The sequence below is a fragment of the Diceros bicornis genome, chromosome 18 (assembly GCF_020826845.1).
Source record: "Diceros bicornis minor isolate mBicDic1 chromosome 18, mDicBic1.mat.cur, whole genome shotgun sequence".
Classification (NCBI taxonomy): Eukaryota; Metazoa; Chordata; class Mammalia; order Perissodactyla; family Rhinocerotidae; genus Diceros; species Diceros bicornis.
The window spans coordinates 28057080-28076554 of NC_080757.1; the positions used below are offsets into that span (position 1 = coordinate 28057080).

A 19475-nucleotide genomic window follows, 5' to 3' on the forward strand; every position below is an offset into this window, starting at 1 on the left:
AACCCCGGGCCACTGGAGCAGGGCGAGAGAACTTAACTGCTACACCACGGGGCCAGCCCCCATCTCTATTTTTATAAATGAAACCTAGGCTCTGAGTTAAAAACTTTCTCGAGGTCACTTATGAGATAGAAACCTAAACCATCATTAACATAAGACTACTGCACATGGGGGCAAGTAGGTTTCAAAATATATGGCAAGGCTTTTTGATACTAAAATGTTGGGAACTTCTATGAGCTCATTACACATGGGTCAGTCAAAACACAATTTGTCTGAGGGTACAAGAGGGCAATTGGTTATTTTATTTAGCTTAATGAACTACCTGTACTCAGTGAAGACACTACTGAGTGACTAGTGGAGGAGATAAGCCTTATGCTGTCCTACTGAAGCTATGCACAGCACAGAGCACACTGGGAACACGGGCTGAGCTTCTTTACATAGGAGCACTCGCCACTACCTACACTCAATTAAATAGTTGTGTTTCAGAAACTTCACTGTGGCCTCGTCTTTTTCTGGATTTTTAGAGAGTGGGAATAGTTGCCCTTATGCAAATGAAAGTAAAAATCTCCCTTTCTTCCAAGCCCTACACTCCAGATTATGTATATAGAGTACACAGAAAACACTGCATGTTTCCACATTATGTTAATTGTTTTAAGGGGGCTGCTCCTCAGCACTTGAGTGTATAAACTACTGATGTATTGCATTGTACTGCTTGGCACTCACTGAGTTGTGTCATAAAACACTGCATATACTTAAGGCATAAAATAAGACGTGAAGTAGAGATGCAATCAGAATTCCCAGGCCCTTTTTTTATTTGCAGTAATATCAAACCATCCATTTACACATTTTCTGGTCTCCCGTCAGCTGGAATTAACTGGGTATGTTTTTGGGATCATGTAGCTGTTTATGTCCACTTTGGTGGATACAGGAAAGGAACAAACCAACCACTGGAACAGAAGGGTAGCATACTGCTCCAGCAGGAATCCAGCAGGATCATCTGCTCAGTGGAGGAAAGGAGAGCTGCTCTTTGTTTTCAAAGTAAATTCATTTGAAGGAGTGAACAAACTGTGATCGTAAGTCAAATGTATTATTCATTGAGACCTTCAGCCTAAGAAACAAAGTTTTTCTTTTTCTAATACCCTACCTTGAAATAAATTTACCAATAAATCTGAAAGATTTAGTACAAATAGTACAATTCATATTTGCTTTCCTCTTTCCTTTCTTCAGACAAACACCAAATAAAATGCAGGTGAAGGAGATGAAACATGGCTGGAAGCTGACTTAGAAACTCAGGCTAACCCTAAAGAATCTAAAAAATTGTCGGTTGATGTGAATCTATTTAAATTAAAGCATTTGGGTACTGCTTTTCAAGTAAGGTAATAGTCATAACTGTCAGAGAGTCCCTGGACGGGAAAAAAAAAGATTGTTAAGAAGTAATAACCTTTTCAACCCCAAGGCAGGTTGCTTGTCCTTCATTTATTTAGCTGTGGTCATGGTGACTATCCCAATTTTCCATAAAATCTTCTTGATACTGCTGCAATATCATGGCATAAAAGATTCAGTGCTTCTAGACATAAGGACCCGAGTTTCTGATCATAAACCATGATGCTGGGTAATGTTTGAATGGGAATATTTGATATGGATGGTCAGATGAAAGATACCAAAATGTCAGACAGCCCATCGACTGCTGTTGCCATGAGATTCAACAGTCAACATCAGTCTGATAAGCTACCCGACAAGGTGGTACAGCCATGGAGATGTCACGACGGTAGGCAAAACAAGCAGACATTTAGGCAGGATTTGATGAAACAAATCAGGTGTTTCTGGCCTGTTGAGATTTAAACCCAATTCTACTCTCAATGTAATGTCAGTACCAATTTTCCTAAGGGAAAAAAGTGAAATTGTTGATTTTCCTCCTAAGCAAAACAAAACAACCAAGTTCAACCAGAAACATCCCAAAGGAAAAATCACATAAGAACAAAACACTTACTAGAAGGAGAGAAAATTAGGTTACATATACAAGTCAATTTCTGTCTATTAAAACCAGAGTACACGTAGCTGAGCTAAAATTATCACAGATATCAGACAGTGCAGTTTTAAAAAAAGTTATTTCTCTCTTCAGTGTCCTTTGATTTGTATACTATCATTTCTCCTGTTTTCACAAGCAAGAAATCCCCTCGCTATGCCAGTCCCTAAGGTGCCATTTCAGCAGTGGGTAATTAGCTGCCCAGTTCCAGCCTAACGAAACAATGCCTTGGTGGTGGCTCTTTCATGCAAATAAATGAAGGCTTAAGGAATTACGGCTGGAGGTGGATTTGACAAGGCTGCCATTAGTTGGTAGAAGCTAAAAGAAAGTAAAAAATCAAAACGCTCAAGAAAACGGACACAATTTTGGAATGATCAAGATGTATTTATAAAGGTTTTTCATGACTTCATTCTAAATATACAGAATAAAAAATGGTGTCAGCTCATTCATGAGACACCAACCAGTTTTCCTTATACTGTCTCGAAATTTAAAGATCAGCTTCCAAAGAGGATGTGTAATGCATCATAAAATGGCCTTGTTTTGAAGGTGGGAGAGTAAGGGCTGGGCAGGATGGCCTATTAAATTTTACCATGATAGACATGCAAGACTGTTATCCAATCTAGTATAATTTATATACATTTTGATGACTTAGAAAAACAAAACAGTCATTTGCGACAAGCCTGAAAAGCTTGACATATTTAACATACTTAGGAACTTTTTTTTTGGTGTTCGGAATTCTTTAATTGTACCATGTGGGCCTTTTGAAAGTAACAAATAGAAGGCCAGTTTCTGTCAAGTCTGCTGCTGAACATCACATTCCACCAATTGAGGGTGGACACCTTACCTTAACACACAAAGGAAAAGTATGTCCGTGCAAAATAGGGACTAAACTGCTTTCAAGAAAAAAAAAAATTTTAAATTGATACAGGTTGGAAAAGGGAATTTTCCTTCCTGACCTGGAGTCCTCCCAATTTAAGGCAGAACCCATCCATTCTAATTTCTGCCGTTAAAACCTTTTTCTGCTTATTTAGTTTTCTCCTCTGAGTTCACCCGCTGCTGGATTCGTTTGGCATAACTTTGTGCCATGGAGTTAATGATGGACAGGATGAAGTAACACACCATTACAACGACCAACTTCTCAAACATCCAGGACAACCAGTTTCCTCCCTGCAAGAACAGAGGCAGAACAATCCACGAGAAACACTTCATTAGTTCAGTAGCAAAAAGGGAATCATACACAATGTTTGAAGGAAAGTAAGAACTGGGAGTTTATAATCTATAAAGCCTAAACAATTAAAAATGAAAAAGTCTTACATCTCCAGCTACCTTGAAATCTATATTCAGGCCTTTTTACACCCAGTTATTAAGATTTCACTTTGTTACATATAAAATCAATGTTGATTCATATAGTTTAGAATGGGACAAGTGTGAGGTCATCTCATCTTTACTATATAAAAAAGTTTTTGATTAAATTCTACTATCTGAAATTAAATTCTACTTTACTATATAAAAATAAATTTTTGATTAAATTCTACTACTTGTAGAGAGTAGTGTCAAGATAGCTATATATTCTTGTTCCAGTATTGGGAGTGGCTTTTAAAATATAAATGCTATCTGTTTCTGAAGTCATGTTTAGTCAACTGAGGGCAGCAAAGGGCCACATAAGCAGTGTAAAACCATAAAAAAAGAAATGGCAAAAAAAACAACCATGCGTCCTTCAAGATGCCCATTTCAAGTTACTGCTTACTCATCCTCTTCTAGTCACTTCCCTTTGCCACAGAACTGTTTACAGAAAAGACAGGCTTAGTTTAAGTTAAAGTTTTTAAGTTCAGCTATGTTAAGAGCCTTGGTTGATTAAAAAAAAAAACGATCTTCCCACCTCTGAAAAGAAAAATGGAGCAAAAATGAAGGGAGATATTCAAATGACCTCAATAAGTCCAATACTTTGTTATGCTATAAATTTTAACTTTTTAATCTACTTGGGAAGTATACTTGTCAATAAATCATTTAAGATCAAGGCACTAATTCATTCTACATAATAGACCTATTATTTTCCATTAGCCCTACCCTTGTTTTGGGGAGATGTATAAAATAGAAGTTACATTTTCTGATTTAGACAAAGCCAAATTTCCCAGTAGAAAGTAAACAGAGCCTCAACTTCTGTTAAGACTGACAAACAAACCTCACTCTATTTGCCTAAAAATGCCAGTGAGTGCCGTGGGGGTGGGGAAGAGAAGAAAACGGAGTAAAGTCTCACCTGTGGTGTGCCCATTTCGCTTCTGTGGTGAAGCTTCTGCCGCTGGGCCTCCAGGTATTCTTGGAATGGCTTCTGCAGAGATGGACCTATGCCGGGGACAGCACTGGAAGCAGGGTACAGCAACCCAAGGAAAAAGATACATTTGGGAAGAAAAGCAGGAAAAATGTTAAAGAAAAATCCACTTACCGCCTGGACTCAAAAAGCAAGTCTTGGATAGAAAGAGGAAAAAAATACAACAATCAGCAAAGCTGGTGAAATCCTGTTAACTCTTTTTAGTGAATAAAATTCATCCTTTAATGGATTTTTAGTAATAAAATTCATCTCCTTAAAGGAGAAAAATCTCTCCCACCAACACGTTTGGGAGAATCTAGGAGCGGAGCCCCCTCTAGCAGAAGAGTTCGTCCTCAGAGTGAGGCCAGCTCAGCTGATGCTGCACACTGGTGTGGTACAAAGAATAAAATGAATGACTTCTGAGAAGTCCCACATTTATCACCACCAGTTCCTGTAAGAACTGGTTTGAACCGATTAATAAGGAAATGACTTATGCTTGTGTCATCCCTAGTTGAAAAAGAAACTGCCCGCCCTCTCTCTGACTTGTCCCATCTTCTCAGAGGGGGCCGTCCTTTCTCAATCTAAGTCCTTATTAGGACAATCTGTGCGTCATCCTTATCCAAAAAGAATGCATTAGCAAATTTGGGAGGCACCTCCCACTAGTCAGAAGTCAGTGATTAACAAAGGAACAAAGAAGGAACTATGAACCTTGAATCACTTCGTGGTTTATGGTAGATGGTTTGCACAGAAACTACAGTACATTACTAAACAACTTGTTCTGAGATGATTGGGATAGTGATCTCTGATAAGTTTATGTACTCGGAGCTCCCTCTCACCCAGAATACGTAGAGGCAGCGCTGTTAAACCAGTTTGGCAACTGTAGCTACCAGGCTCCTGTTTTAGAAATGCTTGCAGGCGTTTTTTAAAATGGTAACTTGGGGCAACTTAGAAAATCAAACATTCTATTTTCTGTACCCTTTATTTTCTAATCTGTCATAACCAGGCTAAAAGGTAAACGAGCCCAATATCTTTCCCAGGGCTAGCAAAAGGTATTTCACTATGTATTTGTAACAGTGCCTAATGCTCTCCCTTTTAAGTATTAACTTCACCTCCTCTTTTCTAGAACAATTCAGTTGCTGCTTTCTGTAATAAAAAGCAGAGGAGTAGAGGAAGAGAAATTTTTTGCTACTATATTTACCAGAAGCTAAAAAATACATAACTCCTGGCTGACACTTTTCTTTGATCCTTTTAATTATCAACCACCAAACACTTAATGGAGGCCTTACTTTGTGTCCAATATTGTAAACAGTGCTATGGGGGGGGGGGGGGGAACAACTACAAGAAATAGTCCAAGCCCACAAGAAACTTAAAGTCATTATGAGGATTCAATGCACACACACACACACACACACACACACACACACGAACTGATTTGCAAACAAAACAATTTACAAATCAATACTAAATTTTTTGGTACAGAAGGTATATTCCCAAGGAAATGCAGGGAGAAAGGACAAATCAGTATGGGGTGAGGTTGTCAAAAACGTCCTCTAATGAATATGGAAGGATATGTAAAAAGCCCTGAATAGACATAAGTAGTAGCTGCACTGATTAGACCAGAAGACCCATATGACAGACATCAAAGATGGAGAAGGGTGAAGTCTCTTAACCTACAGTCTTAGTCTCAGTCTCTCTCTCATAGATTTTTCAGTGGCCTTACATTAGTGGGGTAAACCAGAAGAGCTGCATCTGAGCTATTATGTTGTTGTGTATCAGTAAAGACTGACTACAAAGGAGCAACAATAGTACAAACTTTCTCTTTAGAAGAGAAATTTTCCTTGGGCAGTTCCTTATATAATGCATAAGAGAATGCAATTAGCTCATTCATTTACACTTGAAATAAATTACATAAATGTAAAAACACAATTCCAGTAAAATACATGTGGAAAAAGATAGGCTTTGAGGACTGCAGATTTATAAGAACTTTCCTTCAGAAATCAATTCCTTCACCCTTAATGACAATACCCTATGTCATTATTTTAAACTCCCAAGGATAGCCATAGTTAAGCCATTATTTTTTTGTGTGTGTGAGGCAGATCAGCCCTGAGCTAACATCCATGCCAATCCTCCTCTTTTTGCTGAGAAAGACGGGCCCTGAGCTAACATTTATTGCCAATCCTCCTCCCTTCCCCCTCCCTTTTTCTCCCCAAAGCCCCAGTAGATAGTTGTAGGTCATAGTTGTACACATTATTTTTTTGAAGGTTAAAAAGACCTTTTATTTAGAAAGGCTGAAATGATTGTATGCTAATTTGGACAGCTAGGTCATACAAGAAATGATGTGAAAATTCCCTTTTTCATGTCCTCCAAGAGCTGGATTCCATTATATGTGCCTTATTCTTTCTTCAGACCTCTAACTTCAGACTGGAGTTGAGCAGAAACATGGCTTATGGTTTCCCTCAAATCATTCTTGGGCCCCAGGGTCAAGCCATTATTTAAAGAGAAAATTACGGACCAACACCCATATGTTAGAAAAGTTCTACTTTGTTGTTGTTGTTGTTGAGGGGCATGAAGAAGGGACTGGCAACAATCATTCTAGACTCCCTTCAAAATAATTTGAAAAGATAAATGATTTGCCATTATTCTAAGTCCATTAAGAGCTACACTTTAGCTGATAGAGAATATTGCAACTGTCCAAGAATTATCTTGGGCTAATGTTGAGATTAATTTTTCAAGGTGCTATGGTGTTACTAAATCCTTTGGAGAGCTTTTGGTGGTGGGATGGGAGATGTCTCTATGCAGACATAGAGACTCTATGCAGTCTAATAACAGACTAGGAAAACAGTTGAAAATAGAGAAGTTAAAAAGTTTTTTACAGCAATATATTAACTAAAACTATCAAGAACAAATAAATGCCACATGATCTGAACAACTAATAAAGTTAATATATTTGAAATCTAGCTAAGTGTTATATAACCAATTATTTGTCAGATCCTCTAAATCTTTTTTATATATTCATCAAAATTTTATTTTCATTTCTCTATCTCTATAAACAATGACTTAGGCCACAGACGTCTCAGCTTATACAAAGCACTCTTACACTAAAGTTTTCTTAATTAACACTAAAGCTATTTTAGTAATGGACTAGATAAAAATTGAAATTACAGCTGTCACTCCTAACATGCATTTAAGGCAAACAATAATACCAGCACACAACCTCATCACTCAAGTTATTTTCAAGCAGCAGACAGAAGAGTCCATTCTGACATTTAACACTAATTTAAGGTACATACATTGGGGGGATTTAGGGGAGGGGGTAGAGGAAGAATAACTTGCATACGGTTCAGTGGCTTTTTATAGTTGGCTTAGGAAATAGCTTAAATGCCATTCTCTGAAAGCCATTAAATTCAGAGTACCCTGTGCACCTGGCTAAGGACTCTCATCTCAACCCATAGCGAGTGGGTGAAGTCCTCCATCTGCCATTAGGTGCTGATTAAGTTCAAAGTATTACAGTTTTGTGATATAGAAGAACATAAAGTGGGAGGATAAAGAACACACACAGAACTATTTTTCAGTCAACTGTTGGACTTAAATATGCTTCAACCAGCCTTGTAAATAGCCACTTTCTCTAGATGAGAAAGCCTTAAATAAAGAAAAATAAAACAGAAAAAGACAAAAATTGATCTCATCTGCTTTTCCTTGCTGTAGACCTTCAATATGGTGGGTAGAAAAAGCAATGTGGATAGCAATATTTTGATATTTATTTTCTTGGCACACAGAAACATTTTTCAGATAATATAATTCATTAAAAAACATTTCCAACAAACTTCTCTCATGGCAAATTTTGAACTTTTGTTACTAATTGTAATAAAGCAAAAAAAGAAAACAACCCCCAGAAAATGCAAACAAAAGAGGGGAAAAAAAGTAAAGAAAACACAAAAGTCCAAACTTACCCAGAGCTCAAAAGTGGTTTCATGAGAACAATATTTTACCATGCTTACATACCTAAGTATGTGTTAAAGCAGAAACAAGACAAACTTCTTTGCAAAATTCTGTTAAGAGCCCTGACCAATATGCAAACAAAATCTATTATTTTTCTATAGTTTTTAATACATATGTGACTCTGCTTCTGGAAATCACTTATCTGATAAGAAATCTATATTTTAAGCTCTCCCCATATTGACTCATTATAAATAAAGGTCTGCATTATTTTCTTTGCCCACAAAAGCCAGAAAATCTTCCAGAGGAAGCATCACAATTAGCAGAGGTTGCACAGAGAGTGGGTGCTGTGATTACTTCAGTTTTTCACAATGCTTCAGTTTTCATTTGTTGGTTAGTCCCAAGCAAACACCCATTCCAAAAATTCATCGGTCATTATTATTCCTGTTTTCAAAGGACTCCTTTCAAACTGTGTAACCCTCAAACAAATTGGTTCACCAGATATAAAAATATCACCATCTGATTTACTTTGAATCTCTTCTCCATCATGCAGATAGTTAGTCATCAAACTAAAGACTCGCCATTAGAAGACCTGAAATTTTCCTGTTTATGATTGTTTAGATTTTTCCAACCAAGTGTGTGTTTTTTGTTACTATGTGCCATCAAAAAACTGGGGCATAGTACTTAATAATATAGAAATAACATGAACTTAAAAAAAAATTGGTTTGGGGGCCGGCCCCGTGGCTTAGTGGTTAAGTGAGTGCGCTCCACTGCTGGTGACCCGGGTTCGGATCCCGGGCTCGCACCGACGCGCTGCTTCTCTGGCCATGCTGAGGCCGCATCCCACATACAGCAACTAGAAGGATGTGCAGCTATGACACACAACTATCTACTGGGGCTTTGGGGGGAAAAAATAAATACATAAAATCTTTAAAAAAAAAAAAAAATTGGTTTGTCTTATTGTTTAGCCCTGTTTACACGGGGCCTATATAAAGGCAGTTGCAATGCCTAAGGGAATTAAAAAGGTACTAAAAAAGGAAATTTTTTATTTAATATAGGTTCAGCTTCTTTCTTAACCACTTTTTTGAGGATCTTAGCATTAATGTGATCGTGTAGGTTATACTGGCTTTCCTGAAAACATAACTGTGTGACATGGGTTCCTAGTAAGGCTATAGTGTAATAAGCCTTTATCTTTCTTAGAAAAAAGTGTGGGCACAATGGTGTTTTACCTTTGTTGCACTGTTTGTCTAACATTCTCAGGGTGTGATTAGTCAAGCCTCTGAAAGCCTATAAATGGGAGAAAATGTTTTTGGAATAAGATTCAAGTCGGGTAGTATTAAAAGAAAAGAAGGTTTTTTTTTTTTTTTGGTGAGGGAGATTGGCCATGAGCTAACATCTGTAGCCAATCTTCTTCTTTTCTTGCTGAGGAAGATTGGCCCTGAGCTAACATCTGTGCCCACCTTCCTCTATTTTGTATATGGGAGGCCGCCACAGCATGGCTTGATGAGTGGTGCGTAGGTCCACACCCGGGATCTGAACCTGTGAACCCCAGGCTGCCAATGTGGAGAGTGCAAACTTAACCAATACCCCACCAGGCCAGCCCCAAGAAGGGTTTAATCAATTCTACTGCTGCTATAATTCAGAAAGCATAATAGAGATATTTTGAAGTAGACTACTGACAACTGGTACTTTTTGATAGCACCAAAAGCGGCTTTTAAGGGCAGGGGAGCCTAGACCAATGGTTTGCAATCGTTTTTGACATATGTATATGTTACCTATGCAAATAGTAAAATGTACAAACACAAATTAAAAAGGATAAAATAAAGATGAAATTTTTTAAATTTAGAAAATTCTTACTTTAAATGTCACTAATTATGATGGCTTTCATGCTATCATTAATGAAAATTTCAAGGCATATTATACACTTGTTCTTTATCAAGAATGATAATTTCTAAATTTTTTGGCTGATTTCTATAGATATATACTAGGAACAGGTTGAAACGTCAATGCTGCAACTTATTTGCTGTTCCTTATGAGTGCATTATTAGTATTATCTTACTTCTACTGTTTGTTTATAGGAACTTTTTTAAGCCACCTGTCTGTTTTGTGAGGGTTAGTTTAGTTAAAACTAGGAATTATAAATTGTAAATCTGATTAATGGGGCATAGAAAAAAACACAATGAAATGCAGCATGCCCACTGTAAGCCCCTTTTATAATGTGGAACTCCCACTATTCCCCTAGCCTATTTTTGTAGACCATGATATGTGATCTTCTGACATGGGGATTGAGGGAGTGTCAATCAGACTGATGGTAACCTATATGTTCCATGTATGTATAGCCATATAACTTTTATATATATGTGCTACCATAATAATGTTATATATGTTACAAAAAATATACAAAAAAGAAAATAACAAAGATGAAAATAAATATAAATGAAAGTTCTATTATTTTAGTCCCACTCCCATGGTAGAGACCACTGGTTTAGACCATGAAGCTAAACAGCAAGGGGTACAAATATTATATCTTGTTCCCAAAAGGTAAAATATGTCTTAAGGCTTAGTTAGCAGACCAACTCAATGCAGGACTCCTAGGTAATGTTTCAGAGCAAAAAAAAGCTATTTCTACAAAGAAGCAGACTGGATGTCTCTCTTTTGCTCATCCTTCTAATGGGCCACTTTATAGAGGGTTTTTAAGGCTCTGGATAGCCAAACCTCAAGAGACTGAAACCCTGTGCCCACAGTTCAAACTTATAATTATGTTTCAAATGAATATCAAGGTATTCAGAATTTTCTCGATTGAGTGAGGATCACTGTATGTAAATCAATAAATCCAATTTATCCTCTGACTCCAGAGAGTTCTTCTATCAACTGAGATTTGGCCCAGGAGCATAGGAGTAGAGCTCTAAATAGAAAATGGTCCTCCTCTACACCGAAGCCAACAGACTCTTCCGCTGAAGAGATTGAATTTTACAATTAAGGTACTAGTAGGGTATATTTTCAGGGATGAAATAAAAGCCCCTCCCCATCTCACCACCATTACATGCTGATCTGTCTTCTGTACAAAAGAGGCAATGACAGTATGGTAGAAGTTCTGTAACAAGAAGGACTGGCAATTCCTTTTCTTGATAACAGTCTTATAATTAATTCTCTGTTTTCAGAAATGTGCACATTTTACTCAAACACTGTAGAGTTAAATTTTCCTCTCCAAGCCCTGGGCAGTGATCTAAACAGGCTTAACGGTTAGTATTTTAATGAGTTGTCATTTCCTGTCTGATAAAGATTCTCACAGTATTTAACCACCAGTTTCCCTGGGGCCCAACCAATACTAGAGCTCTATTCATAGTGACTCAGAATGGATCTCAGACTCCTGGCCTGATTCAACAATGACGGATTGCCCTCCAAATGAAACTGTCTTTCCTCCTAAGGTAGACTGCTCTGGAGAAGGGGGGCAGGGAGGAGAGTTTATCATGCAATCTTTCTGAAGAAGTCAAAGGCCATCATGCTGACTCCCATTAATATTTATAGCCTTCTAGTCCTCAGAGATTAGAGAAAGAAAAAAGAAAAAAAAGAGAAACAAATTGATACCTAATTAACCCAGGAATATGACAAGTAAATGAACTGGTGCTAATCAATTTATTTTTAACCTAGTAAAAATGAGAGCCAGTAATCCTGCGTGACTGGAATGAAAGGGTTATAATTTTCATTTAACTGAATGGAGAATCGGAATCTTTGAGGCTCATATTATAAGAAAAAATTGGTAACTGATGTATTCTACTTGCTTTTGGATCTGAAATGTGGCAGCCCACCCAAACCAAGTTCTTTTACATCTTAGGATCTTGAAAGACTACCCCAACATAAAAGAAATTCAGAATGAAAATTATGCACTACACTAAAAAAATCTAGGACTTTCTCATATATACAAGTTTGCTTGATAGTCTCTGACACCGTCTAAAATTCGCTGTGATTCAACCTCAGGATCTGAGATTAAAACATCTTGTATTTCATTCGCATCTGTGCCCCTTTCAAATGATTAAAACCTCTTTTGTACTCAAGTTGGTCCATTGTGTGCTAAGTGGTATTATAAACACATGACACCATCCATTTCTTAGCAGCTGTGTAGAAGGAAGACCACTGCTTTATCCAGAAACCTCAGGTGTATTGTTGCTGCTGCCTCACAGCATATTTCTATCACAGGCATCTTTCAAAGAAAAAATTCGCAATTGCCCTTGCTTTTGAACATTTGGAATTGTTTTCTATAAGAATCAGAATGGAGGTAAGACCTCCTTATAATTAGCAGCTACTCTTTGAAATATGCTATCATTAAAGAGAAGCTTTTGAAAACAAAACCTCGTTTCAGAATGCAGACTTGAGCAGTAGGAGCCAGGCAGGCATTTATGTTAATGAATGAGGCCAGAGCTAAAGGAGTGATCTACAGGAACCAAGAAAAAGTGACTGGTTGCCAAAACAAAACCCTGTTAAAAATCAACTGATTTCAGTTATAGAAAATGACAGGCTGGTAGCAGCTTTATACGGTGCCAAATCAATCTGTGGCTGGCTTGAAGATCCACTGAGTGTTCTAAGGATGAGATCAGCAACAGGGACCCAGAGACCCAAAGTTCAAGAAGAAAGAATAGGGGCCGGCCCGGTGGTGTATTGGTTAAGTGCGCCCGTTCTGCTTCGGCGGCCGGAGGGTTCCCAGGTTTGGATCCCGGGCACACACCAACGCATCGCTTGTCAAGCCATGCTGTGGCGGCGTCCCATATAAAGTAGAGGAAGATGGGCACGGATGTTAGCCCAGGGCCAGTCTTCCTCTGCAAAAAGAGGAGGATTGGCATCGGATGTTAGCTCAGGGCTGATCTTCCTCACACACACACACACACACAATAAAGAATAGTTTGCAGAATTTTAAATTTAAGGTGAAATGGCATGGGAGCTTTAGATCATTCAAAGTGGCATGAAGGTGAGTGGATAAAAAAAAAAGTAACAGTATTGATTGGAGTTCAATCTCACCTAAGAACAATCTAGCTATTCCAACCATTAGTTAGGCAGAAAAATCACTAAATGCAGTAGATAACTAAGAAAAAAAAGTCATGATCTCTGCCCTCAATGAACTTAAACCAGAAGGGTGATGAGAAAGAAAAAAATGCACTTAAAGATACAGAACGAAAATCTGTAGGTTTTTCACTCAAAGTAACACCGGTAGTAAGTAGTTTCAGCAAGGAGCCTGAACAGAAAAAATTCATGATGACTCCCTATCAAATTCACAAAGCAGCCATTTAAAACTGGCACTCTAGGGGCCGGTCCAGTGGTGTTGCGGTTACATGCGAGCACTCCGCTGCTGGCGGCCTGGGTTCGGATCCTGGGCGCGCACCCATGAACCGCTTGTCGGGCCATGCTGTGGCAGCATCCCATATAAAGTGGAGGAAGATGGGCACGGATGTTAGCCCAGGGCCAGTCTTCTTCAGCAAAAAGAGGGGGATTTGCATGGGTGTTAGCTCATGGCTGATCTTCCTCACAAAACAAAAACAAAAACAAAAAAAAACTGGCACTCTCGTCCAAATCTCCAACTTCAAGCAGATTATCTCACTGCCTTCTGTAGGCTCCCTCAATGTCCCTTCTTCTCTATCTCAAGTGATCTTGGAGTCTTTACTCCAGTTTTGAAGGAAGAAGTGGTTAAGGAGGATAATCAATCCACTCAGGCTTTTGATCCTATCCCCCTTCATCTCTTACCATTTATATAAATTGAACTTCTCTGTGTTTTAGTCCCCATCTGCACAGTGATAGTACCTTACGGGTTTTGTTATGCATTTTCAGTAAAAATATATGTAAAGCATCTGGCACAGTGGGTGCTTACTAAATGCTAAATTCCAACCCACATCCTTCCTTTTTTCATTTGTATTTTCCATTCTAGCTTTTTACTAGAGTTTTTCCCTCAGCCTAAAATACACAGAGGTCTCTCCTAGTAATGAATGAATGAATTCATTTAGTCAACAAATATTTATAGAACACTTAAAATGTGTCAGGCATGACCTTGGTCGGCTTTTTCCTTTACCCAACAATGCTGTGTAATCCAATATAATTGTGTTTTAGTTTTTGTCATTCTATAGAAATGTTCTAATTATGGTTGATAGCAACTTCCTAATACAACATCCATTTCTCATCTAACAGTCTAATTCCAGAGTTCCTCCTTTAACCTTTAATGCTGCCTCCCAATATCTATAAAAAATGAATAGAAAACTTACCAGTCAAAAGGAAGATAAGAAACTGCATGAAGAAGACATGAAAAGAAAGCAGTTTTCTACCTAAACTGCAGAAGATTATGTTAAAATCAACACAGTCTCAGCAGCTGGGGTCTTAAAGCCTATGTATCCTTTTTCAGTTAATACAAATATTTGTGTTTCATACTTCCATAACTTTTTATGATTCTTTCACAGTGATCAAAGTCAAAGAGAATCAAGTATAGGAATCATTTTATAATTTAAATGAAAGGATAGATTTTCTTTCTGCAGAAGAAAAAGTCCAGGCCAACATAGCTCATTCTGACCACTTGCCATAAAGTGAGGAACAAGAAATAACATGAAGATTCAAGCACTTAATTACTCACTGGTTAAAATGATCTCTCTTGCCACAGGCAAGTCTGACTCTGAGGTCAAATATCAAGTTAACTCAGAAATAGAAGACAGCGAAGAAGAGCATGGAACATTCTGTATCTGGTAAAAAGTCCCTGCTCCAGCCAACCCCATCCCCCAGTTCAATGACTGAGTTATGGAAACTTTCTTGTGTGGTAAAACTGGGGACTCTGTCTTCCAATAAGACCCTGGCAACCTGACAATGAGCCAATGTTCTGCATATGGTTTGTTACGAGTCACATGCTTAATGTTATTTTCTGGGAATTCGCATCCTCTATTTGGTGAGAATACTGGAACATGTCATTTTAATCATGATTTTAAAGTTAGACTTGGTCATGCTCTTTAAGAAATATGTCCAGGTTTCTCTCATTGGAGAAAGTCTAAAATTAAATAAAAATTAGTTTTAAATCTTAATTAAAAAAAAAAACAAAACAAAAAGACTGCAACAAATGTAATGCCTTTGAAGCTCTACAGTTCCCTGGTTCTTTGGTTCTGTCCCCTGACTTATTTCAACCTAGGATGCCAACAAGCGAAAAACTCCATTACATACCTAATCTTTTTTCAGAAACTTTTCTCTATCCTCCTGCCAAACATACCATAAACCAAAAGGCTTTTTCTCAAGGCTATTATCTGTATTCTAACCTCTCTCAGAATATATAACTGATTCATTACATTTGTTCAGATTTCCATATACAACTAAACAAACCCTTTGATTTAGGAATAGATAATAGGGATACCTTTCCCTAAACCTAATGACACTGGAGATTACTTTCTAGAACTGTCCAAAAAATAAATCTACTAATTATTTCTGGTTGAGGGAGGGGAAATATTTACTCTTAAAATTACAATGGGGGCCAGCCTCGTGGCTTAGCGGTTAAGTGTGCTCGCTCCGCTACTGGCGGCCCAGGTTCGGATCCTGGGCGCGCACCGACGCACCGCTTCTTCGGCCATGCTGAGGCCGCGTCCCACATACAGCAACTAGAAGGATGTGCAATTATGACATACAACTATCTACTGGGGCTTTGGGGGAAAAAATAAAGGAGGAGGATTGGCAATAGATGTTAGCTCAAATCTGGTCTTCCTCAGCAAAAAAAAAAGAGGAGGATTAGCATGGATGTTAGCTCAGGGCTGATCTTCCTCACACAAAAAAATAAAATAAAATAAAAAAATAAACAATAAAGGAATCCTGGCTTTACAAAAAAAAAATTACAGTAAATTTTGGAGATAGGCCTTACAGTCTCTCTGGGACCTTAGGACTGTCAAACAATGACATACTGTACTAAAAATACCACAGGCTAAAGACATACTTAGAGTATCATATTTAGCTGGGCCGCTACATGGCTACATTGAGACTAGAAGCCCTTTGGGGAAAGGATATTTCCTTTAGTCATCAGTATAGCATTCAGACCTGTATAAAACTAATACTAAACCTCACCACCAGAGATATGTAATGGTCAACACTAACTCCTTCCCTGCCACCTGGGAGGTGGTGAGCAGCCTGGCCTGGCAGGCCATGGGCATACCTGTGGTGAGAATTTGCCCAAATTTGGCCCTAGAAAAAACTAAATTATCTTAACTTATCAAAACTAAGAGTTATCTTGCTTGTCTGATCTTCCTTTTATTCACCTTTCCCTCTTCTGTGTTGTCCTTTCACCATACTCTTAGGTTCTTTAGATGTGCTCACCGATCTTGCACTAAGAAATGCTCACAGAAGCATTATTCAAAATAGCAAAAAACATGGAAATATTCCACGTGTCCATTAACAGGAGAGTGGATGAATAATTATCCAATAGAATAATATACAGCAGTCAAAATGAATGATCTTCAGCAACACAATATTAGCAATATAATAAGTGAAAAATCCCAAAGGATTACATATATAGCAGTATGATACTCTTTTTATGAAGTTAAAAAAACTAAAATAAAAAACTATATAAGTAAGTTATTTATAACCACTTAGAGTTCATTTCCTTATCAATAAAAGGGAGAAAAATACCCATCATATAGGACTGCAATTAGAAATAAACAGTAATAATCTTAGATGAAAAGCTTTGTCCCAGTTAAAGGCATTTTACTGATCAGAGAGTAAAGAAAGCAGAGAAATGGGTAATTTCTTGAAGGAGAAACAGGCCTTCCCTCAATCTTCCCTGAGAGCACATAAAATAGTCACCTAGCAGTCTACCTTTCCATCTACAGTCAGTAGAAACTTTGGAAAATGAGGCTTTGAGAACATAGGCTACATAAAAATTGAGACAAAAGGCATTTAAAAATCCACATGCCTGGAATGTTAAATCACTGATATGAGTATGTTTCAAATAAACTGCAAAATATTTTGATACAGAACATTTCACATTTTGACTGAAAGTTGGAAAGGTTATCAGTGGCCTCCTGAACTGGCGAAGAAATACTACTCAAAGAAATACAGAAGAGCAACTAGAAAGTGGACACAGAGAGAAGTTGAATGCGTTGGCCTGCGGCAGAGTTCATATTCAAATCTAGATTTGTTTTGTCCAAGGCCTGTATACTCTTTTCATATTCCATTCCCTAGCTGTTCTTACTCTTGGGATTCATTTTTCATTCTTCCTTGCCTAGTATCTCATAATTTTACTTTTTAAATTTGAACTGCTGCTGACTTTGTTTTGGTCTTGTTTTTGATTTTATTTTCTCTACCACGGTAATTCATCACTCCCTTAATTGTGGGCATATAGTTTTAAATATCTTTCAAAAGTCTGTATTCCCAACTTTACTAGTTTAGTTTGATGATTTGCTACCCCATTTAGAGTTTTAACAGTGTGAAGAGGGAGAACTAACAATCAAAGGAGAATGTTTCTACAGCAGGCCACAGGCAGTATTTTCAGTTCAACTCAACAGCGGGTCCAGGGATCAATTTGACTGTTCTCCTTCCCTTTTCTGAAATAAACTGCTAAGCTATTAATTATGATACGAAATAATAAATTTATGTCTACTAAAAATTCATTCTCCTTGTTTAACTTAATTTTCAGTCTAGGTTTGGCAAGTCTATTTATTAATTATCATTTGAACACATATTTAAAAGCATTTCCTACTTCAAAATGTAGGAAAACAAATCATGTCCAACTCAACTGGAAAATCTCATCAAAAGATGTTATTACTGACCAAGATGAAAAAGATACCAATTGGCATCTGGTAATAAAGAACTATCACCTGCCCAGTCTGATTATTTATACTATTTAATATATTATCTAGAAAAGAAGTTGAAGAGGTAATCCTTGTAGACAGCGCTGGGGAAAAGATGAAGATATCACGACATTCCAAAATCTGTCTCCTGAAAACAATTTTAAAAATATGACACCACCCATATAATTCAACAAAAATCAGAATCCAGTAGGTCTTGAATATCTTAGAATAATTTTATGCAAAACCATCTTTAAGAAGAAAGGATCATTGGATTTTTTTGAGGGTCTGTGCTAGTGGAGATACTAAAGGGAAGGAACTTCTGATTTTAAAAAACAAAAGAAATTCTAACTTTAATATGTTGGCCTAAGCTTAAAGACACTTTTATCTCTATTTACTGTAGATAAGTAATATAACTTCTTAGAAACTCCAGAGGCTGGGGAAACAGAAGAATCTGGGCTATACAAATGATTTGCTAATTTTTTAGTGGATAGATCTTTATTTGGATACGATGTGTTCATTTATTCACCAGATATTTATCGAGCACCTGCTATGTGTCAATCAAGATGCCAGGTGTTGTGGACACAATAGTGAACAAAAATAGGCATGGTCTCTGCCATTAAGAAGCTACACAGGTTAGTGGTAGAAGGACAATAATCATACACCTTCAAACATAAATGTAAAAATACAACTATCAGTGCATATAGTACATGCTGCTGTGAACAGAGGTCCCTAGGAAAGAGTGTATTTGACCTAGTCAGGGAAGGTGTTTTGTGAATGTCATGGCTGACATCTAAAGGATATTATCTAGGCCAGTGGTTCTCAATGGCGTTGGTGGTGGTAGTGGGGGTTTACTTGCCATGGGACATTTAGCAATGTCTGGGGACATTTTTGACTGTCACGACTGGGAGACACTACTGGCATGTAGTGAGCAGAGGACAAGGATTCAGCTAAATATCTTACAAGGCACAGGACAGTCGCCCACAACAAAGAACTATCTGACCTAAAACGTCAATAGTGCCAAGGTTGAGAAACCCTGAACTAGGCAAAGGGAAAAGCACAAGCATAAGCAGTGGTGGGAGACTCAGTCAGACAAAACTACAAAAGAGAGATCATACAAGGCTTTATAGACCATATTAAGGAGTTTTAGCTGTATCTTAAGAATAAAGGAGAAAACAAGTAAAGGGTTTCAAGACGACGAGGAGCTAGGGGGTGAGGATACTGCTGGTGACATGCCCAGATTAAGATTTTTTTTTTTTTTTTTTGTGAGGAGATCAGCCCTGTGCTAACATCCGCCAATCCTCCTCTTTTTTTGCTGAGGAAGACGGCCCTGGGCTAACATCTGTGCCCATCTTCCTCCACTTTATATGGGACGCCGCTACAGCATGGCTTGCCAAGCAGTGCGTCGGTGCGCGCCCGGGAT

General features: G+C 37.8%; 1 protein-coding gene across 1 annotated transcript in view; it reads right to left on the reverse strand.

Moving 5' to 3' along the window:
- Positions 1 to 780: 780 nt before the first annotated feature.
- VMP1 (vacuole membrane protein 1) overlaps positions 781 to 19475 on the reverse strand; it is a 124088-nt gene continuing 105393 nt past the window's right edge. The window contains exons 11-12 of the mRNA XM_058560517.1: positions 4281 to 4383; positions 781 to 3190 (exon numbers count right to left, since the gene is read on the reverse strand). Of these exons, the coding sequence (XP_058416500.1) occupies positions 3047 to 3190; positions 4281 to 4383 (247 nt within the window). The 3' untranslated portion in view covers positions 781 to 3046. The remainder of the gene's footprint in view (positions 3191 to 4280; positions 4384 to 19475) is intronic.